This window comes from Olea europaea, chromosome 14, assembly GCF_002742605.1.
Source record: "Olea europaea var. sylvestris chromosome 14, O_europaea_v1, whole genome shotgun sequence".
Lineage (NCBI taxonomy): Eukaryota > Viridiplantae > Streptophyta > Magnoliopsida > Lamiales > Oleaceae > Olea > Olea europaea.
Window position 1 is genome coordinate 15,838,821 of NC_036250.1, and position 24,349 is coordinate 15,863,169.

At 33.7% G+C, this 24,349-nt stretch overlaps 2 protein-coding genes across 3 annotated transcripts; one reads left to right on the forward strand and one right to left on the reverse strand.

Annotated features, from left to right (window-relative positions):
• Nucleotides 1-9,059: 9,059 nt before the first annotated feature.
• On the forward strand, nt 9,060-15,219 carry LOC111409309 (glycosylphosphatidylinositol anchor attachment 1 protein). Of its 2 annotated transcripts, XM_023039342.1 has the most exons (6): nt 9,060-9,218; nt 9,294-9,385; nt 9,921-10,014; nt 12,791-13,622; nt 13,877-14,010; nt 14,227-15,219. In XM_023039342.1, exons 1-6 carry the CDS (start codon nt 9,142-9,144, stop codon nt 15,092-15,094), a joined length of 2,097 nt encoding a protein of 698 aa, XP_022895110.1. In that variant the 5' UTR covers nt 9,060-9,141; the 3' UTR covers nt 15,095-15,219. The 2 variants fall into 2 exon arrangements, with proteins under 2 accessions (XP_022895110.1, XP_022895111.1); XM_023039343.1 differs by lacking the exons at nt 9,060-9,218; nt 9,294-9,385 and having other exon boundaries at nt 9,921-10,010.
• A 1,937-nt stretch (nt 15,220-17,156) lies between these two features.
• Nucleotides 17,157-23,953, reverse strand: LOC111409310 (pescadillo homolog). Its single transcript, XM_023039344.1, has 13 exons — nt 23,868-23,953; nt 23,686-23,771; nt 23,316-23,564; nt 22,912-23,037; nt 22,732-22,816; nt 22,548-22,658; nt 21,950-22,043; nt 21,446-21,732; nt 20,830-20,937; nt 19,776-19,897; nt 18,695-18,908; nt 17,954-18,169; nt 17,157-17,457 (listed from the first exon to the last, which is right to left on the reverse strand). The coding sequence occupies exons 1-13, from the start codon at nt 23,889-23,891 to the stop codon at nt 17,374-17,376; spliced, it is 1,806 nt and encodes a 601-aa protein (XP_022895112.1). The 5' UTR covers nt 23,892-23,953; the 3' UTR covers nt 17,157-17,373.
• Between the last annotated feature and the right edge of the window lie 396 nt (nt 23,954-24,349).

Genomic DNA, 24,349 nt, shown 5'->3' on the forward strand with positions numbered 1-24,349 from the left:
TCACTATTCAGGCTTGTGATCTGTCCATATCACGTAAATAGTTAAATGTGACACTAGTATACCACATGTCGAATTTAATTTTATAGCATGATCGTGCAGAGAATTAAATTACACTTGACCGCTATGTATTTTATCTAAATCCTTTTGACAAAGTTATGTATATGTTTTCGTGATTTTAATGATTCTTTGATTTATCAATGGGTAAGATCAATTTGATTGGTCAAATATCTCGATGAGTTGAGAACTTGAGAATGAGTAAAGTAGAGAACATGAATTTGTGTCGGGAACCGTTACCCTGAAAAATGAGTAGAGTGGCTATTTAAGTATTTTCTGTTAAACGGTTAAAATCTGAGCTCGGTATTTAGCGACGGCTAAATTTTGACTTCTGTGATTAGTTCACAAGTCCGTTGAGGAAAATGAAACTTAAGTTATAGAGAATAATTAGAATGACAAAACAGTCATTTATGCTCATATCTAATTATTAGATCTCGTATAAAATATTTATGTAGCAGGTCAGAGGAAAGTATTACAGATTTATTGGCTTCTATGATTTTATATATTCCAAGGGTTCATTCTTTTACATTTAGTGAAAAAACAAAGACTAATAATTAGATTGGGTAGTCGAGGGTCAACTAGATAAGATTTAATTACTGGAGTTTGGATAATATAAGTCTGATCAGGTCTCGCGGTAGCTTTATAAAGTATTTGAATTAAATTATAGTAATTATAATAGTTTTGGGTTTGATTGTAATTAAAATAAAGTTTTGCACTTGGTTGTAATTACTATGAAAGTAGTAAACATAATTGAAATTGTAATTGAAGTTCTAGGACTACACATGTAATTAAATGTAAACTAATTGGATTTGAACTTTAATTAAAACTCCTACTTAGATTTTAATTAGAACTCTTATTTGAATGTGAAATTATTATTATATAAGGATTGTAACTATTTTATCTCCGTAAATAAAGATTAGATGAAAACTAGATATTCTATCAGATTGTACAAACATTCATAATACATAATTTCATAGTATTCAAATTTGGGAAAAAAAAGAGAGAAAATTATTTTTTCTTGCTTTATTCAATTGTTCAGTTCAAGAATTAGTTTATTGATTTAATTAAAAAAAAAAGTGCCAACGAACTGGTGTAGTCTTGATTTTGGAAAATACCATAGAAGGCTTGGATGTTTGAAGCATCAAGTTCTTGGAATTAAATAGTTGGAAGTTCGTGATCCAAAAAATTGAAAGTTCGTGATTTAGAATTAATTAAAAAATTGACTATCGAAATTAGGTAAAAATTAGAATCTTTTATTCTTGATATAACATACACATGAACATCTAGACGATTTTGTTTAATTGAACTAAAGAATTTTTTTAAATTTTGTACAATTCCCTTTCACATTCCACCAACTACTATCAAAGTAATCTAGATCGTTGCTTCTTATTTCTTAATCTTGATTGCATGTTCTAGTTGAGCGATGTATATGCATATTTTATTATGAGTTGATTGAATGATTGGATTATTTTAAATTGTAAACCAATTATTTGTGTCCAATTCTTGATTGTAATTTGTTAGTTCAAGTCTGTAACAAGATAGGTAGATTATGATTCCATTGTCACGATTAAATTGATTGAAGAGTAACGATAAAAGACGACGAAGAAGCATTCAAGAATTTGTAAACCAACAAAAATTAAATTAAAATTTGTTGGACAGCAGCAAGCCAGCAGGCAGCTTGCTACGCTAAATGGGGCAACATATTGCTGCGGCGTCGTACTGCTGCGACGCAGGTGCTACACCTGAATTTGTGCGTGTCGAGCAAGGTTCGGGTCGACTTTTAGTTAGGCTCATTTTTTTTCATGAATCAAGTCGGATATGGATAAGTCAAGCTCGAAATTAATTTAATTTCTTTTACAGGTACAGTGACAAAGTCTTTTGCTATTATTGGAGTGCTTATCATTGGATCGTTGAAAATTTTTGGACTAAAGATTTAGTTTAAATATTGGGCTTTGGTCCAATTAGTTTTTAATTTAATTCTTGAGTCATTTTAGCCCACAAATAATTGTTAATTGAAGGAAAAAAATCATAATTCAGGTGTATTTTTTACGCAAATTCAAAAATTAGGTAGATAGTTTGAAATTTCAAAATTCGGGTATATATTTAATTAATTAAAAATATTTATTAAATAAAGATAATAAAGTCACAGTTACATGATTAATAGTCACAGATTCATAATTATAGGTCACGGATTTATTTACTGGTCATCTAACGTCAAATTAATTGGTTACAAATTATTTCGAGGTCACAAATAAAATTTTTTATAGGTCATAGATTTTCAAATTTTAAGGTCATAGAGTAAATCGTTGAGGGCATAGATTAATTTTTTGTCAAAGATTATCAAATTTTAATGTCACAAACCAAATCGTTGGTCACATATACCAAACACTTCACTCTTGATCCCAATCCATCACCAATACTTGGTCACAGAGCAACCAAATAGTTGGTCACAATTACTATTACACCCAGCCTCGCCACAACACTACACAACCACCGCAAATAACAAAATTGACCACTAAAACACAACAACCAACTGTACCACACCACATCCACATCGTACCACCACCACTAGCAAGCACCACAAACCGCAAAAACACCACCAAAACACCGCAGACAACAACAAAAAGACAACCAAAAGGGACTCGAAAACAGCAAATCACCAAGGTCACCAACACCATCCATACCGCTATCCTACCTAGATCCTGCGCACCACCATCACTACACTGTCACCCACCGGGGTCACCAACACTAACCACATCAATGCTGCACAAAGAAGTTGTTGTAGCGTCGCCACCACCATCAATACCTCACTAGCTCCTCCAACCAAACCGCCGCCTGATTAAAACCCCCCCCCCAAAAGTACAGATCAAAATTGCAACTTCACGAACATCGTCTCCCCCATGTCGGTACCAGTGCATTTCCTTTGCGCCGGTTGTAGTGTCAAAGAGAGAAGATAGAGACGAGCCCAAACCACTTCTACAGAACGAAAAAGAGAACGAGAACTGCAACATCGTGACGCCGCATTCATAGTAGCTTCATCTCACCACGCCCTCTTCATCATAGTTGCAGTGTTTGAATGGGTCTGCAGAATCATTTATTGGATTGGTTTCTCAATAGTGTTCAGTCAGAATCCCTTTTTGACCCTGCACCATTGATTCCACTATTATTAGAACGGAATAATGGAATAATTCCTTTATATTTACAGAGATAGGGGACATAACTCACATGGATATAGTAAGTCTCGTTTGGGCTGCTTTAATGGTAGTCTTTACATTTTTCCTTTCACTCGTAGTGTGGGGAAGAAGTGGACTTTAGTAGTACTCCTGAAAGATAAGTGGATATAAGAAGTCGTGTTGTTGAGATCTATCTAACTGTAAATATCTTCGGATTTCCTCCATTTGAAATATTATTTGAATCAAAGTTAGAAGAATTAGGCTTACGGTGGAACCTAGGCACCCAGAGACGAGGAAGGACGTAGTAATCGACGAAATGCTTCAGGAAGTTGAAAATAAGCATAGATTCGGAGATTCCTGAATAAGGCAACCTTTCGAACTGCTGCTGCATCCATGGGCAGGCAAGAGACAACCTGGCAAACTAAAACATCTTAATAGCCAGAGGAAAAGAAAGTAAAAGCGATTCCCGTAGTAGCGAGGAGCAAAATGAGAGCAGCTTAAACCGTGAAAACGAGGTTGTGGGAGAGCAATACAAGCATCGTGCTGCTAGGTGCTAATACTAATATTATCAACTAAGCAGAATGTTTGATTATTAGACCATGGTATTTGATTTACCAAATACATCATTATTTTATACTCTTTCATATATATAGTGCAACCCAATTTTATTTTATTTTTACCTTTTATGGAATAAGAATAACTAATCTAACTAATAAGAAATTCCCTCTTGCAGTGTTTGAATGGGTCTGCAGTGTCGAAAAGAAAGAAGCCAACGACGAGAAGAGAGAGGGAAGAAACAGGATTGTGAAATTTTAAAATGGGTGAAATGATCAGGGTTTTTAATTGAATTGGATTGGTTAATTATATATAATACCTTATTTTTGCATAAATAAACTTCACCCCTAGATTTTGAATTTGAAAGTTTTAGTACCTGGGTTTCTGTAATTTCCTCTTAATTTAATGCTTTAAATTATTTTTTTAAATATTATCATTCTTGATATCATGTCATACAGATTTCTTTATCACATCACTTGTGATACTATTAATAGGATGTATATTATTAACACCAAGTTTTTTATTAATTTAATTTAGATTAAATTTTCTAGAAGGAAAATTCGTGATAATTAAACTATATACTAATTTGATTAATATAAACAACTGATAATTATTTTAATTTTCCTTGATTAATTTCGTTTAGATTATATTTTTTGGATTGAAAAAATGTAATAATTAAACTGTTTATTAATTTAATTAATATGAAAATTTTATAATTATTTAAAATTTTCTTGATTAATTGAATTTAGGTCAAAATTTTTTAGAAGAAAAACTTGTAATAATTATACTAAATATTAATTTGATTAATGTGAAAAATTGGTAATTATTTTAATCAAATCCCATTACTTTAAAATATTAAGTGGGAGTGAGTGTTTATTTAAATAAAAATCCATGATCTCCTCTGGTCAATTCATAAGCAAAGTAATGTGATTGCCTCGTGTTGGTAATGCAACCGACTTCCTATAGGAGGGCCATGTAGTTCCAGTTGTTTGATTGGATTCCTTCATGATAAGATTGTCTAGATAAGACTATAATTTGTGATCATCCTATAGATGGCGAAATTATTTTCAAGCATCTAAAGGTTTAGAGAAAGGTTATACACTCAAATTGATATTATCTACGAACCTTCTATAAAAGCTCTCGTTTATGATATTGGTGACTAAATCAAACGATACTAGACTTAATTTGTTATCAAATATAGTTCGCCTAGTGGGAAGGTCCCAACTTAATTAGTGAACACAATTACCTTTCCTATAAAGTGGCATGTTGGATCACATAGATCAAGTAATTATTGCATTATTGTATTTAAATGGTTCTATATGTGCATTCATGTATTATATGCTAAATTGTTATTTTCTGTTCAATTTTAATATGCAATATATGATTATTTTTATGCGAATTATCACTTGGCCAATTTTTTTCGTTATTCTAAAGCAAAACCAACTAATCGCGAAAAATTATGTGGATTGGAAGCCTAATTCAATGTTTGTGCTCAATATGGGTAAACTTAACTTTGTGCTTAACGGATGTCCTGATGGATCTACTAAGACCATGTAACTAGTCCAAAAGCCTGGATGTGTTAAGTGGGAGACTGTAGACAAGATGGCTTCTTGTTGTTGTTGTTTTTTTTTTTTTTAACTTCGATGTCAAACATACTACAATAAAATGCTTGAAACTCAGCGTACTTCTCATAACATACTATAGACCCTTTAGTCCATGTTTGGTCGTCGAAGTAGGAAGGTTCTTTTGAAGCTATTTGTACTTAATAGAGTATTCACATGAAATCTAGAGTGCTTGTAAAGTTTCATAGTTTGACTATAATTGCGTACTTCAAAAATAGCTGAGAGTCTGGATGCAACCATTTATCAAGGATACTTAGTTGTTGACATGGTGTTGAATTCTTTACCTGATAATTTTTTATAGTTTACTATGAATTATCACTTACACAAGATGAAGATACCTTAATGATAGAATTATAATGTGGAAAGTGGTCTTAATGGTACAATGGCAATGCTAATGCATTATTTGGTAGTTACTTTGGTTCCAAGTCAAAAGGGCAGATTTGGAAAGAAGATGAAGAAAGCTATCAATAAGCATGAGACAAATAAATGATCAAATATAGATAGAAAGCTTTGAGAATAGTATTCCAACTGCAGTCGAAAAGGACATTTGAGAAAAACCGCCCAGATGCACTAGCTAGAAAGCAAAGTGCGGGTGGATTTTTTGTTATTGAGTATTGTTCAGTGGTTGATGCTACAAATTTTCGGCTTGTAGATTTTGGAACCACTAATCATATCTACATGTCAATGCAGGCACTTCAGGAAAGCAGAAAACTCAATGAAGGCTAGTTTAAAATCATTGTTAGCATAAGAGAAATAGTTTTGGCAAGAGTATAGGAGTATTGTTTTTATTTTAATTGTGGTAGGCATTTAATTCCTAAAGAGTATTATTAAGTCTCGTGAATGAAGTAGAAATTTGTTTTCTATTTTCGATTTAATAAGATGAAATTTCTATAAAATTAGTGTTTGATAAGCTTAGCATTTTAATGAATAAAATTTCTGTTTGCGTTGGACATTTGATTAATGGTCTTTATATTTTAAACTAATCCACATATGAAATAAAAATGTTATTCTTGTACACCATAAAAATGTCATACCATACTAGTAATACACATCTATGGTGTACTGGACAAATCGACCTTAACAAAATATAAAACTGACTAGAGATAATTTTCTCAACTCGGTTAAGATCAAACTATTGACAATTTGTGAGTTTTGTTTGGAAGGCAATATGATCATGATATCTTTTTTTGGACAAAAGGATAGAGCCAAAAATGTATTGGAACTAGTGCATTCTGACATGTGTAGACCTGTTAATACATTTGAGAATGGGAATTATGAGTATTTCTTTATAGATGATTACTCTAGATTTAAATGCATTTACTTTATGGCTTGAAAATCAAATACTTTTGAGAAATCAAAAGAGTATAAGATTAAGGTCGAGAAACATTTGAATAAGAGTATTAACACACTTCGATCGGATCGATGTAGTGAATATCTCTCTGGAGAATTCAAGGACAATTTAACAGAAATTGTACTATTTCTTAATTAAATACGCTTGGTATATCTAAATGGAATTGTGTTCTAGAAAGAAGAAACATAACACTGTTAGATATGGTTAGGTCAAATGAAGAGTTTCACAACTCTACATATATCATTTTGGGACATATATTGAAAACATTTGGATATATTCTTAACTTAGTTTATTCTAAGTCTATTCTCAAGACACTTTTGAAATTTTGGAATAGATTCAAGTCCTGTTTGCGTCACATTCAAAATTTAGAGATCTAGCTCATGTGCTCAAAGAAAAGACAAAAAAATTGGAATCTAGATAAAAAAAAAAATGTGCCTGTTTGTAAGAGATCCTAAAGATACCAAGAATACATTTTAATAGTTCTCTAGAGAGGAAAGTTTTTGTTAGTACAAATACAACCTTCTGGGAGGATAGGAATATGAATGATCGTCGGTCCAAGAATAAGGTCGTATTGAAAGAAATGAGTGGGAGCAATTCCACACCATAAATTCCTGGAACATAACTTGGGGCAGACATCCCATGGTATCAAATATAGCTGGACATCGTAATCTGAGTGGAAGAGATGAGTTGTCATCTGATCCAATAGATCAATAGGATGTTGAAGGTAATGGTGTCATCCAATGGTAATGCCAGCATTGGTAAAAATATTACGTTCCAAATGACGCCGCAATCCCAGATAAATTGTCCCTTAGACAAAGTTAGATGATTATCAGTTCATCTTCAAGGTACTTGTTAAGTGCAATATGTATTAAAATAAGAATGCATGTGACGTCAAATGTTGAAGTGCTAATTCTTTCGAAATTTTAAAATAGAATATAAAATGCATATAATGGTCTATCTTAAAATTGTTGGATAAATTGGTACATAATTTATATTGGACAATTAAAAATACGTGCATGTCAATATGATAAAATCGCAACTTATTGGTGCAAATATTGAATAGAGTTTTGATTTACCAAAATCAAGATACTATGCCTAAAGATTCGCATAAATCATGACTTATTAAAAAATAAAAAGCAAAAATTACAAGATAAAATGAAGTGAAGTATGCAAATGAATCTCTTTAAGATAGATTTCGCCAACTGCATCGTTGGTAACTAATCAAACGAACGTTTGTTTTTCAAAATTAATATACACAATATTAATTTTTTCGGATGAACCAAAGCTTGATTGCACTCTTTGAGATTGAATAATACCGAATTGGATTATAGTTGTCTAGCATCATTGGCGTTACAATACTAATTTAGGTGACGCTAAATGATATGTACAATAAAAATGCAAACTTAAATCATTTTTTAATGAGTAGTGCTATTTGTATTCGGCAGCTACAGTAATGCCCTATGTGACATTCTACTTGTGATTGTTTCATTATTATTGTTGAAATTCGTTTGATTGTTTCCCCATTTTTTAATTATTAAAATCATGACACACGTGTCACGTAGTGTGACTATTATTGTTAATCACTATGAATATTATTATTATTATTATTATTATTATTATTATTATTATTATTATTATTATTATTATTATTATTATTATTATTATTATTATACATATCATTTAATGTCATATCAATACCACCTACACTGGTTAAAAGCATTACTAAAATAATTGCTAAGATTTCGATAGTGAAATTTTTGATATGCTCGCAAAAGGAATGAATATTCAATGAGACTTCCCTTTCGTATTTCGAAAAGTGAAAATCCTAGGTCCATAAGCTTATACCAAAAAACATAAATACACTATTTCTTTCTGTAAGTTGTGAGTTCTAGAGAATTCAATGTTTGGAGAAAATAATTTGAATTTAATTTATATATTGGCTTGGGAATAAATATAAATCCAAATTTTTATTAAAAAATAATAATCTATAATTCAAAACAACGAGGAACAACAGATTTGATCTAATGCGCACGATGGATATGAGTTATATTGTTCACCGTGGACGTGAAAACATTCGGTGTTGTCCAATAACATCCACGTTCATTGTGGTAATTATAACTCTTCCCACCTTGTCCACCGTGGACATTAGAGCATTTCTGTAACAATGAAATAGTTGGAAAAAGTTGTAAAACTGTGAAATGTTTTTCTAGTTTTCTTGGGCCGCAAATCTTCAATTGAATATCAACCCAATTAAGCCCATATACAAAAATCAGGGCGCTATTACGACGTCGTTTCTAAAATGTGATCAGTGAGTGGCGCTATAGATCGACTTCCAGAAAAGAAGTATAAACGCAGTACAGAGTCTTGACGCCGATCGGTCCTGTCCATGGCGGAAGACAAGCCAAAACCTCGGCCAATTATCCGTATCGGCCTTTTCCTCATCTCTCACAGCCTTCTAGTCAGGTAAATCAAAATTATCGTCCATGTTGCGATTCATTTGTAATTATATGATTCCGATTAATTTTTGTTTGGATTCAGTGTTGTTTGCTGTACAGCAGGGGTTTTGTCTCTTTTGCTGTTGCCTGTTCTTGGGAAGAATACTTACATTTCAGAAAATGCACTCATGCCTGGTCAGTTTTATACCTCCCATTTCGTTCCTCTTTATTTTCTATAATTTATTGCCTAATGTTCAATTTGCATATTCCTTTCTTTAAAATTCTCAAAACATATTTCTTTCTTTTTCACAAGAGTTTAAATCTTATTTTCTGTTTGCATAATGTTTAAGACTCGTAAGTTTAAGAACGTGTCTGGCTAAGATTTGAAGTAAAACGTAGTTCGAGTAACCTTTTTTTGTTTCCAACTGTATTTGGATAAGTTATTATTGTTTTTTCATTTAAAAAAAAGTTACTTATTTTGAATTCTACTTTACTTTCAAAATAAGTAACTTTTAAAAGGTACTTATTTACTTATAAGTAAACCTATTAAGCTGACCCAAACATGCTCTAATTCGGTTCATGAGCATGTTAAGATATACTGAAAGTAAAGCAAAAACAAAAATTAGTAATTACTTGTTTTGTGCTGTTTGAAAGAAGAAATTATCTGGTAGTAGCCTCATTTTATGGGCTGTGAGACTGTCTTCACACATTTAGAACCACCATCTTTCAGGTTCTGCCAGACCTATGCTCTCTAACGATGACGTTTCAGAAGGAGAGAGATTCATGAACCAGATATTACGTTTCGATACTATGAACACAGGCATGTATGTAAAGTCCTCACAATTGTCATGGTTTCCTGTTCTTGGAAAATGACTTACTGTAGTAGTATATAGAGGCTCTGCATATCATGCTAATTGAAGTGATTGCTGCATGCTGGCATGTTTTCATATGACATTTCACAATGAAATCGTTCAAATTTAAATGTCTGTGCTACTTACATTTGTTTCCTTGGGTGCACACGCTTTCATTTTTAGTAACTATTAGGCATTTTATCTTCCATTAATAGCTAGCAAAAGCATCTGGATATCTATTTTACATACATTTTCTCCCTGGTTAATCTGTTGTTTCCCATTACTAATAAAGTAAATGTGACTCAAAATACTTGCACAGACGTTTTCTCCATGATTAATCTGTGTTGCTCTTTATTCAAATCCTCAATTTGTGTGTAGAGGCAATAAATTGACATCCTTGCTTTTGTATAATCAATCCAAGTTCTAGATTGCGTAAAGTGGCAATTTCCTGTACTAGAATATCAAAATCGTCATCAAGGGTACCTTTGGAATTATACATGGACAGGCTTGGGTGTGGTGATCTCTGATGCTCGCACTTTTTGAAATGGTCGGAGTACCCATATCAGACATGACACGGTATGGGTATGGGTATGGGTATAGGATAGGATATGTGTCGGATCCTTCAAGTTTCAACCGGACACTTCGTCGTTTTAGCTTCTTCTTTTTTGTTCTTTTCCTTTTCTTTCCCGTTTCTGCTCTCTATGAACCTAACGTTGCTTTCGGGAGGATGGAGAAAGGCGACGACGTTAGATTTTCCCTTGTTCTTCTTCTTTCTTTTTTCTTTTCCTTGTTTTTATAAAATGAAAATGAGTTTCATAAAGTGCTACTTAATACTCCATTAAGTCCAAATTGCAATCAATTCCTTCATTTTCTATTTTATATAACATTTAGTAATTAATTTCCCATAATTGAAAACTAAACTCCAAAACTCTATTTTATTTGTCTTTAACTCTTTATTTAATACTCATTTCCTTCTTTGTAAAAATTGTTTTTGATTTATTCAAAATGACATTTTGAGTTAGCAAAAAAATTGAAATTTGAAAGACGTATCCACATATTCGTGTTCGAAATTTGAACTCTTTTTAGTCATATCCCGGTATCCTACATTTTAAAAAATAAAATATTCGACACTTATATACGTACCCGTACCCGATACCTGTACTAAAGTTCGAGCATCATAGGTGGGGATATGGCGATATGCATCATCTTAGCATTCTTTTCCTGAATCCTGACATCATAAGAAGAAAACATCTGTCAAATAAGGTTATTTGGTTCAAGGCAGATAACATGGTGATGGTGAGGTTCTGGACTGGGAAGTGCAACCTGTCCACGAACTGGAGCTTTTTTAGAGTGTATGGTTTGAATTTGAAGGGAATGGGAGAAGATAATTTGGTTCGAGGGTTTCTAAAAGCTGGAAGTTGACCACCAAATCCTCTTACTATCAGCTACTGAAAAAGATGGTATTGATTTCCTTTGAAAGCTGTATGGAGTTAGGCTCCGACAACAGTGTCCTACGTATCAACTCCTGTTAGAAATCCATTGGAAGCAGCGGTACAAGAGAAATCATATAGAAATTAGAGGTTCATTTGGCTGCTGAAAATTTGAGGAGAAGTGAGCGAAGAATGCCTCACACTCGCTGTGTTATTGTGAAGTGCCTGTGAAGTTGTGGAGTCTTTTGTTCAGCCTGTTTTTGGTGCCAAAATTGATTGAGAATATGCTGTTCAACTATCTTTCTGCTAGTAATAAGTTCAGCACAATAAGGTCATGGGAAACTTGCTACACTGTCCGGTGTCTTGCGGAACGAATTAAGTAGGAGAATGTTTTTGAGGGCATTGGGAACCCTCTGTGGAAGATGAATTCCTGATTTTTGCTATTCATCTCTGGAATAGGCAGTTCATTCCTACATTAATAAAATTATGGAAAAACTGCTTGAAGTGTACCGGGCATATAATTTTTCTAGTTTTGTTCCTTCTATATGCATTTATTCACGATATACCTCCCACCCGACCTTGTTAATGTTATATCTTTGCTTAATATATCTCCTTGCAACCCTTTGTTTGTTTTAATCATAGTTATAAAACCCGGGTCGAGCCAGAGAACCGGTGACCTGGGCCCTTGACCAGGCTGTGTAGAACATTTTCATAGAATTGCAATTGACTTGGTCAAAACGGAGTTGCCCCACCCAGTTAATCTGGCGATTTTCATAACTCGGCCGGTTTGTTTTGACCAAGATTTAAAAGATTGTCCATAAATTTTTTGCTTTTAAAAGATTTGAACCTTGGAACTCTAGGTAAAGTGAGTACCATGTAACCACTAGAGATCAATTGTTTCTTGTTTTATGTTTGCAATAAATATGTATATGTAAATTATTTATAGTTTGTTAAAAATATGTTTAAAAAATTATAATAATTTTTTTAATTAAAATGAGTTGAATATTTAACAAAATAATATTTAAATAATTAATGACAGATAATTTAATTTTTTTTATTTTATCTAAAAGAAAAACTTTATACCTTAAAAAATATTTTATAATTATTAAGCATTGATCCACCGGTTCGACCAGTAACCCGAGACCATGTGTCTTGACCGGTTCAATGGCCGGGGTGGGGTTAAATAACTATGATTTAATGTTAAAAAAAATAAATCACTAGAACACGTGAATCCTCTTCTTTCTTATCATATATCAACATTCTGTTTGTTACTTTTTGCTCCTAAAACTTAACCTTTTCCTCTTTCTTCATGGATGCAGGGAAATTCCAGAGATGATAACAGCCCATATAATGGATTTGGGTGGTGAAGTTAGTCATCACAAGTTTCTACCGCAATTTAATAAATTTCATCCACTGCACTTCTTTTTGGGTCCTGATGCAGGAACAATCCCAGAGAATTACAGTTGTTCATCTTATGGGATCAATACAGTTGGCATAATTAGAGCTCCACGTGGTGATGGGAAGGAAGCTATAGTATTGGTTACACCTTATAATTCTTTGAAGATTACAAGGGCCGAGGCTTTATCACTGGGAATTGCTTATGCATTGTTCTCTCTACTTGCTCAAGTTACTTGGCTTTCTAAGGATATTGTGTGGCTTGCTGCCGACTCAAGACATGGAGAATACACTGCAGTTGCTTCATGGCTGCGAGACTATCATACAGCCTCATTTGGTGACTTGAAGCATTCTGAAATTTGTGCTGCAAGTAATTTGTCCAAGATGGAAACAATGCATAATAGCTTCCGACATGCTGGCACAATGGCAGCTGCTCTTGTCATTAAGGTTACCAATAGAAGCACTGAATTCGAGAAGGATGCTCTTACAATATATGCCGAAGCATCCAATGGACAGATGCCAAACCTAGATCTTATCAATATTGTGAATTATTTAGCAGTACATGCGCAGGGTTACCGGGTGAAGGTGGAGAAAATATGGTCATTGCTCAATGTTTGGTGGCTGAAGAGTCTCGGACAATTGATTGAAATGCTAGGAAAATTGGCTGGAAGCTTAAATCCTCAATGGAATTTTGGTATCCCTGTTTCAGAGTATGTTGAATGCACTGCTACTCTAGCCAGTTCCCTGTACAACCAGGTAATCATTGCAATCTTCATAAACCTACCATTCTTTGGATTATCCCCACGACCTATTAAAACGAGCATTCTTCTTCTTCTTGTGTATCCCCGTATCTTCTTCTGAGTTACAAAACATAGAATTTGGAACTGATTTTGTTGCTGGAAATCAATTTTTTTCAAGCCTTTTTACTCTTCAAATGGATGAGTAATGGGCTGTGGTGTTTTTTTACTGAGCAATTGGTTTTGAGGCAACATATTTCTACTTGCTGTCAGGCATTAGGTGTCCCTACTGGTCCCCATGGTGCCTTTCGTGATTACCAGGTGGATGCCATTACTATGGAGATCTCACCGAAGTTCTCTTCAAGTCTTAATAATCGACAATATGAGATCCTTTTGCATGTTGGAAGGTCAGTGTTGATTTTCAGCTAAGTCTTTTGGTAATGGAACTTTGCTGGAATCAAACAATCCATGTGCCATTTTAATGTCCGTTCTTTCAATGGATAAATGCTTCATTTTTTTCCTTACTCTTGCTATGTTTTGCCTGATTTCTTCTAGGAGAAAATATTCACTCTACTTCCTTTACAAAAAGCATAGCTGTCTCTCTAATAGATGTTCCCATGCAGGTTGGTTGAAGGAGTTGTCAGATCGGTAAATAATCTTCTTGAGAAGTTTCACCAATCCTTTTTTCTCTATCTCTTAACATCGCCAAGTAGATTTGTGTCGGTTGGAGTCTACATGATCGCTTTCGCATTGCTTGTTGCTCCTCTTCCACTAGTTGCCGCTTCTCTTTTTTCTGATGCTACTAAATCAAACCCTGATGCGGAGGAAGATAAATCTGCTTCTAAACCAGCCTCTACTCTCCAACCTGCCCCTACTTTTACATCGTGGAAATGGCTTTACGCTGCCAAACAAGTCCTCGTTGTCCACTTATGGAGTGCCATTGTAACATTACTTCCTTATTTCGTTGATCAAATACCTGACTCTTCACCAACTACTAAGCTTTCAATTTGGATCGTGCTTTCAATAATTACCCTCCTGTTCTTAGATTCATTCTCTGGATCCTCATTTCCGAGCACCATTCGATCTCGGGATACAGAATGGATTCTCCTGAAGTCGGTAACTGTTGCAGCCACCTTCATTGGTCTGTGTCTTATGTCAGTCATAAACTTCGCAACAGCAGAAATTGGAGCATTGTTTCTCGTTCCAATGTGTTTGACAGCAGTACCCTTGAGGCTAGACAATAAAGTGAATACTTTGAGAGCTCTTATCCGGGGAGCTTGTAACGTAATCTTTATATTTGTCGGGTTTCCTGTAACTGTGTTTTTTGTGTTGAAAGGTGCATTAGAAGGTTTTGACAACATGAGATTTGGGGACTTTTGGAATTGGGCTGAGTCCCTGTGGGCATGGAACAGTGCCACATATATCTATATGTGTATGGTTCACCTGCCTTGCTGGGTATTGTGTATTCAGACATTATTACATCGTTTTTAATGGTTTCCAATTGTTTGTTTGTGGAAATTGTTCCAGATAAACTCAATGTCATGTACTTTATTGTAGAAGACAGGCTTTTGCTTGGATGTTTACATGATGGTGCGAATTCTCTTTTGGAGTCTTAATCGTTGTGCTACGATTGCATTTTTTTACGTTTTTCTCTACATTTTCGTTGTCGATATACTTGTTTGATTTTGCCAATTTGTAAGAAGAAATTTAACAGATGCAAAGACAATCAAAGGTGGCAGTAGATGATTTGATGGAAAAGTTGAATGCATTTAAAATAGTTAAACGATAAAATGTCACGTGACATTATGTTACTATATCTAGAATCATGATTCATGCTTCTTGGTGGATTGCAAGCCTGGTTCTCGGTGCTTATTAGAGTAGTGAAAAGCTAAACTGACCTTTCTCAACTCTCATTCTTGTAAATTCTCATAATCATCCTCGTTCTTTCGAACCTCCCCACAGCCAAGCCTAATTCTACATCAAATGCTTAATCCCAAAATTTTAAACGACGGTGCAAGCGTAAACGAGGTTGAGACGTGATAGAGATTAAAATATTCTTATTTACTTCACATTTACTTATTTATTTACATTTCTATATACATATCTTTACTAAAATTAAACTTTTAAAATATAATAAAAAAGAACGACAATAATAATTAGGCGACTCCAACCTAAATTTAACAACATAAACAACATATTAATCTTTTTTGTTCTTACCAAAATTCGTAGTACCCAATATAATAATCATATATCCAATGCTTATTATATACAAATTAAATCATCATATCATAACATTAATAACATTCAAATCAAGCATTAAATGGTTCTCAAAAGATGTCACTAACGATAATTTGAGCCTTTCACATTAAAAAGTGATATTTTTAAACATCTTTAGTGAAAATGAAAATTGTTTGTGAATTTTCAAATTTAGTGACATTTATGAAAATTTTCCAAATAATAATTAGGCGTGTCCAGGATAGGACAATATGAGACGCGATTAAGAGTGCATTTTGCAATCCCAAAAATATTATATCAAGTTAGAAATAGTTTACATTAAAGAATGACGTTGAGTGAAAATCATTGCTATTTTTCCCCCTTTTCTAGTTAAAATTTTTAATTTCCTTTCTAAAAGAGAGATGTTAAATCTTGACAAATATACTAGTGATTAATGAAAAAGACGTAAGAAAACAAATACAGTTTTATATTTCGATATAAGAAATGGTCATAAACTAGTTTCCAAAATTTACCTAATATCCGAAACAAAAGCAATTATAAAAATTTTCACAAGGGAAGGTGAACATTGAAATTATGCTCGGTTAGTATCGATTGTACTTAACATACATACATGCATGTATAGTTTTCTTACTTTTATACGTCAAATTAAACTAATGGCCTGTTTGATTGCCCTTATTTTTCCTAAAAACTGAAAATGGAATTCATTTTCTTACAAAATAACTTGTTTGATGGCCTTTTAATTCCATGGAATTGAAATTCCACCAACTACTGCCACATCAGCATTTTCCTTCTATTGATGACCCCCTCCCCCCTTCTTTTTTTTTTTTTTTTTTTTTTTTTTTTTTTTTTTCAAAATGTAGATGATTTTCTTGGCTCTCTCTTTTTTTTTTTTTTTTTTTTGTGCAATGGAAATAATTCTAAGAATTATTGTAAAAAAATATTTTCCTTTAATTTACAATTTCCATGTAAAATAAAATCAAACGAACACCGAAAAATAGATAATTTTATTGAATTTTATTTATTTATTTGTTTTTTGAGTTTTGACAATGAAAACAAATTTCATCTCCAATACCAATAAATTTTATCTCTTTAATTGACAATTTTCATGTAAAACAAAACCAAACGAACACCAAAAAACACTTATTTTAACATTTTTCACTTGAAAAATTATACTAATCAAACATAATAATTTACAATTACCAGAAAAATGATTTCTAGACAATTTAATTCCCTGAATTTCGTTTTCTAGGTAATTCAATTCTATCTTTGCAATCAAACGGACCCTCAAAGAAGATGGAATACAAATTACCAACTAATATATTAGTACTTCGAGAATCTCAGATATTTATTTGAATATTGAATATTTTCAAAATTCAATATGCTCAAACAGGTATTCAGGTCAACAAAACCTATTGATAATGTTTAGTCGAAATGAAAAACAAAACAAAAATTCAGGCTTATCGAAAACACAAAATGACGAAAGATTAGTTACCAACAATATCAACTCAAAGCAAACCTCTCTTTCAGTTGCATATTCATCCCGACTTCTGAGCCTCGTCGATTCTTTTCTTCCTTTCTTTCAGAAGCTTAATATGAGCCTTTTTCCGGTCTTTACCAATCTGAATAGAACATAGCATCCATGAGAAACACCGCACGATTTCCACAATACACAACTAGAGACATTTCTCTCATTGACTTAATAGACGTATATCTTCATTACTACAAAATCCACGCCAATATCCATGTTTATTTTATAATATTTAACTTACAAACATTTTCCCCGGTAATGGCTTAACAAACTAATGTAATTATTGTTCGATATCAGTTCATCTACATATTCTATCTCAGTAGAATTTAAATTAAAAACTTCATATTTCAAGTGAACCTCCAATGTTCCAGCAGAAGTGATAAATTATTACCATAACAAAAAAAATAACCGTGAAGGGCAAATAATATCAATGGCCAGATACTTGGTCTGCTTGCTCATATCAATATTTTAGAAAAATTATCAACCAAGAGAAATGCCTTTCAATAGATATCAGCATCACATTCGAATCCAAAGTTCAATGAAACAAATCCAGAGTTAAAGCAACATAACGTGATCGAGAAAATTACCTCCATGGCTTCCAAGAGCTTTCTCTTTTTACGCGATATTAAGACCTTGGACATATTTTCAGCATCCTCAGCAATTTGTTTTAAATTAGGTAAAGAGTCCTCTGCATCTGGGCCCTCAGCATCTTTCAGTTTGCTCGTATCTGAATGATCATGATACTGGCAACTTTCAAGCTCCATTTTCAGTTCATCAAGATACTGCTTCTGAAGAATTGCCATCTGAATACATACAATTCAACAACATAAACAACTCAGCCCATGCGAAGTAGATTAAAAAAGCAGCAGAAGCCACAGCATATATGCAGTCACTGGGAATGAGTTCTAAGAATTGATAATGCCAGGGAATGAAAACCAACACCTGATAAGTTGATAAAGATTTTCACCAGAATGTGTTAATGGAAGCCTCGATCATTAAAAAGAATGTTTTCTTTTCCTTTCTCAAAGGATATAATTGAGGGGACGAAGCAAAAGGCATCTATGCAACTAGATCATAAGAATTTATCAAACTAGAGGAGTAAATTATCATTATATATAAATTAAAGAATCAATTATTCACAAGTTATTCTAGATTATTAATTTTGGAAAACGGCATGTTGGTCACTAGTGAAAAATGAGATTAGTCAAACTAGTCTACAAGTGAACGCATTCCTACTTGCGTAAACAAGTGTTTTCCTAAACTCTGCCATATTGTACATATTTATAATCATATTAAAATCAGCAGCTTACATCTGTCAAAATATTTACCTTCCGTTTTTTTTCAGCAGCTTCAATTTCCTCAGCCCGGTCAATAATTCCTTGTAAATTTTGAGGGTCACCCAAATCATCCTCTCCTGCACCTGGCAAGGGTAAGACTTCTTTCCTTGCAGCAGCTTGCAGCCGTTTGATAGTTTCAGCATATTCAGGAACATGGCCTTCTTCTTCATTGTCAACAAATGGGGACAAATGTGGTGGAGCAACCCTGCAGAAACCCATGCCATTGAAACCATGACGAACTTTGTAGAAGTTAACAATACATTTGAACTCTCGAAACCTTTAAAGGAAACTATTGTTGAGCATGGAGATTTTAACTTCAAGCTGAAGACAAATATACAAGTCAACAAGGAAAATTGCACGTACTATTCCAGAAATACAAGCCTCGTTACAAATCTTAAAGACCTATTAATTCCCTACAAGTAGTCACACAATATAGCTTGATTGCAAAATGTGAGAACTAGTACTCCTACTCCAGATATGTTTTCTATTTCTTTTGATAACGAAACCAAGTACAACCTGATATTGAGGTCGTTCACAGTTCTATACTGAAAATCACAATAGGTCCATGATTGATCTGCCACATAATCTTGGTGTACATTACAATTCTGTCTAACAAGTTCAAAACTTAAGCCAAAAAAATAGCTCTATTAGCTATAATCAACAATCAAACCACCAACAGGGGCTATAACTGATGAATGTGTGCTTGCACGCCCACATACACAATGCGTGTTTCCTAACCAGGAACTGGGAACACGAGTCCTCTTAGTCCCCTCTCTTTTATTTGGTTTCTTCTTATTTAAGGGTTTGAGATTTTTTGTATTAAGCACGAAGAAACACAACTATGTTCTATCAGACTAGCAATGTCAGCAGTCCTCATTGGGCCCAATCTGTTCTTTTGTTTCTTTTTGTTTATTGGTTGTGATTGGAGATTATATAACCAAAGTTTAATAGACATTCAATCATTAAATATTAATTACTCTATTGTATCCAAGGCAGATGAGTGAAATAAGTCAGATCAATAAGGTGCATGAAGAATAAAAACCAAAAACACCGATGAGATCTCAAATATTACCTTCCCACCAAGTATTCGTCAGTTGGCAATATTACACGGAAATTTATACAATCATAAATCCACTGTGGCTGGACGTATTCTCGGGAAAGGAACATCCGCTTTTGAGTTGGTCTGTCAACAATCTGCACAGATATGCACGTAATCTCAAAATTTGTTTAAATTTTTTTTAGTTTATAACCTCTTTTCCATTCTAATCTTTTTTAACAGATTCATGAGTCATGACAACCAATATCCATCCCAAGTTATTAGGGGACAGGCAGGAGCCTGGGGGAGGGTGAGTGGGGGGCGTAAAATTATGAAATAATTAGGCCCCCTGTTTGAGCCCCATTATCTAAGAACTCATTTTTTTTCTATCTCATTTTTAATTCCCAATAAAATAATTTGCACTTAAACCCAAAACTATTCCCTACTTTTTAACTACACATTTTCCAAAAAACCACTAATATAAAACCCATTTTTTGTGAAAATGGGGCTCAAACAGGGGCTAAATTTGCATTTCATTCCAGTAAAAGAAGTAAGACAACCAAATAAGTTTCTAAAGCATAAGAAGGCTTTAAACGTCTGAATAAAAAGATAAAAAAATTATCAGAGAAACTCCTGATAGCCTACCCATTCTCCATAAAGAAATTCCTTTTCCACTAAAATCAAAAAGCAAGGATGAAAATATGGTATCAAATATAACAGTCAATTAAATCAAACTGGGCTGCTGAAGGAAAAATGGTAATTTGGAATTTTCTGTTCTCTTAAAAGTTGAGAAATTCCATCACCCAAAAGAGGAATTGCTTAAATATGATGTTTTCCTCAGTTTAAAACAAAAAGGTGAAAATGGGGAGAAAATTACAATGACCATGTAAAACTCATGCAACAGAAAAGCGAGTGAACAATTTAGTTCCACAGCTTGTATAAGTCGCTCCAACATGCATTCATGTTCCTCATTATGTCTAGATATTTGCCACATTAACTTACAGAAGTAATCAACATTAATATTCACATTCCACTATATACAGGAATTTGCACCTGCATAAGATTCTCATATTGGAAAAACATGGCAGACCTGGTGAGTAATGCTTGAGTCAGATTCTGGGAATGGAGCTCCTTCTCCCTCCCAAGAAACCATACCACCGAAGGCAGGGATGACAAAAAGTAGCGACTCCCTAGGAACCTGAATATGTAGCGACCAATAACGGAACAAAGAAAAAGAGGGAGTCAATCAAATTGTATAACCAGAAGCAAGAAGCATTTATGAGTGTGACTGACTATGACATTGACATTGTAAACATATTTAGCGCCTGTTTGAGTCCCATTAAATCCTGAGAATGCATTTTGGAATAGTAGATTGATGGAGAATATGTGATTAAAAAGTAATGAAATTTTTTGGGTTTGAGTGTAATAGTATTTTATCAAAAAATGTGTGGTTGAAAAGAAGAGAGAGAAATGTATTTGAAAATAATGGGAATCACACAAGGGCTTAGTAAGACAATGATTCTAAATTTAAGATATGATATCAAACCCACCATATGTGCATATCATTCTCAAAAATAATCATATGCTGAACCCACCAGGTAGTGTGACCCCAAAAGGCATCAAAATTATATGTTATTAATGTGACAAATAAATACGTAGAATTTCTTTCAACTTCCTCTGCAAAATAAAAAGGTTTCGAGCCTCACCTCACGGCTCAAGAAGAATTTCATGCCCTTGAAGAAGTTTCGACATTCCTTCGTTTCTTCATCATCCTCATCCTCCTCTCTAACATCATCGACAAGACGCATCAGAGAACCAGGTTCATTAGAAGAAAGACTATGTTGAAGTTGTGCAAGTCTAAGTTCAGGCTCCTCAAGTTTTTTCCCTTCTTGCTGTTCTTCATTCTGATCAGAACCAGAGGGTCTAACATCTATTGACTCCACCAGGGAGGCTCTAGCACTGGCGTCAAGATATCTTGTCAGGCCGTAAAGATCTGCATAACCCAGCAATGTAAAATATTACTAACATTTGTTAGATGTATTAAACAACTAGCTCAAGACAAAACAACTCTACTGTGCAAAATTCACTTCCCTTATTTTTTTTATTTATAAGAACTTGATGATTTAAACTCCCCCCCCCCCCCTTTTCCACCTCATTTCATTGCATATAAAAATTTAATAAATTATAGGAGAAATGAAAGTAAATCGTACCTGCAGCTAAAGCTTCCAGCCGAGGGTCAAGAATAGGTGGATATTTCACATTTATAGACTGGTAAAGTTTATAATTTACAAGTTCAAGTTGAGTCTGCAATCACCGAACGCAGTTAATCAATGCCACGAAATATAATGACCCATAGACTAATAAACTCATTAGCCAATTGTAAGGAAACAAAGTGAAATTACTAATAAGTAGTCATGAACATCATAACAGGATTTTGATTCAAATTAAGAGAAAGAAAGTGGGAGAAAAAATCCTTTAACTATAAAAAAAGGTTATGATGATGGTTAGAGAAGTATTCTCTTCGATTGACATAAATTTCAATGAAAGGGCATTCTTAACAAATTGGAGGTCCGATATTTTTAGTTTTAGCCTTAGATTACATCGTACTAGCTTTTTGCTGGCCCTTCACTTCAGATTTACATTCAGTTATTTTTCTCTTCCTAGCTGTACTTTCTTTAATTAATTCCTAATACAGCAAAATAAAATGCAACTTTTGACTTAAAAGAGCTCAAGTCTAATTTAATACACACTAATCATGTGATGCATCAAAATGTCACAATAAAGCATATTACATCTAATGACACTGACCTCATAGAATTTCAAGAAAGTTAGCATTATTTTATAATCAACATCTGAAGGCAGAACTTGTTGCAGTGCATGAGGAGTTAACCAAGTAACTGTTTGTCCTTGAACCTCTGCCTGCCAAGATAGATAGCAAATAAGGCACCAGAACAACATACTAAAATGATTAAAATTACCATACAAGGCATACCTGGTAATATATGCCTTTAACAGAGATGAAGGTTTTCCTTAGTTTATGGGTACGAGAGATATAGGCCTGCCACTCGTGACTCAATCTATGTACATAATATTCAAGGTTAAAGCATGAAAAATTGCAAAACGACAGAATTGAAGAGAAAATAAAATAATTTTAGTCAAAGTGAGTAATGACCTTCTACACTTATGAATTCTGTCAACTTCAATATGTTCCCTCTCTACTGCAGGCAAGGCAGCAAATAAATGTACCATACTAAGACAGTCATCCAAGTCCCTTAGAGCATCAACGAAAGTCGGGTACCTAATAATAGGCGAGATATCATCAACAATAAGCAAATTTGAGTAACATTAGCCTCTATTTGACTCTCTTTAAAACAAAACAATTTATTTCTAGCACACATTCACGCAATAAAATAATACTTTGCATATAAACCCAAAATATTTCCCACCTTTTAACCACATATTCTCCCCAAAAAGAGGGGGGGAAAAAAAAGAGACATCATTTTTACAAAATAATGACCATCAAACAGGGACTTGGAGTAATAAGCGAAGATAATAAGAATCAACACCATAAATTACCTCTCTTTAACAAGCCTGTCTAGAGAATAATCAGGCTTATGCCTTTCAAGCCTTTCAGCGAGATTCCGATTCTTTTTTGACTCAGCTTTCTTCACCTTCTTCTCGTGCACCCGAATCTCTCTCAATGTCTCCAGCAGAGGCTCGTGTTTGAGAAACAAAATATCTTTTATATGATAATAGGTGTGGTGATTTCCCTTCACCTTCTTCTTCGGCTCCCGGGGGAAAACACCTTTGTGGATGCATAGCTGCCTGTATACAGATTTATATCAAACCAGAAGAAATTACAAACACATAAGTACAGGAATTATAGCAGTTTCATTAAAGCCAAGCCAAAGTAAAAAAATTCAGAAATCCAATAAATTAAATTCACCTGAAAACAGAGAGGCTGACTTGAAGATATTTAACCGCTTGGGATCTAGTCATGTACTTGGCGGCGTTTCCTTCTTTTTTCTTCCCCTGTAAACAAACAACAGCAGGAAACATTCATTAGAAAAAAGACAGAATTTTGCTGCTAATACGATACTTTGCTGGTGAGATAGCTATGGAACATACAGGTAATCTGTAATGTTTCGGCATGGCGGCGGAGAGCTGAGCGACGCTTTTGGCGGACTGAGGTTAGGTTTTACTTCTATGCATACAGAGCAAGGAATTGTGAATAAATACATTTTAGACTAATTTGCTGCTTCGGTCCTCGGGCGTTTTTAGTTTGAGCATTAAGTCCTCTATAAAAAAAAATTAACAATTGAATATGCAACATTCCAATTTAAGTGCATGTGGTTACAATTATCAAACCCGACCGGATCACTAATATGGACAAGGAATCGGTCAACGAATCATTGGTTTAATCAGTAGATTACTAGTTGACCTATCTGATAATGGTCAAATTGAACATTTAGTTAAATACCAAAAATATGCATAAATTTCCTTTAAAAATCTAATTTCTAAATATATATCACATCAGATAGTTTAGCTGAAAAGAACTTCCTATGTCAAGTGGCTGATCGATTCCCTAGCCACCAACATCAATCCCCACC

Bases quoted from the DNA above. Each gene is read 5' to 3' on its own strand.
- LOC111409309 (XM_023039342.1), top strand. From the start codon at position 9,142: ATGGCGGAAGACAAGCCAAAACCTCGGCCAATTATCCGTATCGGCCTT. The intron at 9,219-9,293 runs GTAAATCAAAAT...GTTTGGATTCAG, and splicing joins TCTCACAGCCTTCTAGTCAG to TGTTGTTTGCTGTACAGCAG. The intron at 10,015-12,790 runs GTATGTAAAGTC...TCATGGATGCAG, and splicing joins GATACTATGAACACAGGCAT to GGAAATTCCAGAGATGATAA.
- LOC111409310 (XM_023039344.1), bottom strand. From the start codon at position 23,891: ATGCCGAAACATTACAGATTACCT. The intron at 23,772-23,867 runs GTATGTTCCATA...GTTTGTTTACAG, and splicing joins CGAAACATTACAGATTACCT to GGGAAGAAAAAAGAAGGAAA. The intron at 23,565-23,685 runs GTGAATTTAATT...ATCTGTATACAG, and splicing joins GTCAGCCTCTCTGTTTTCAG to GCAGCTATGCATCCACAAAG.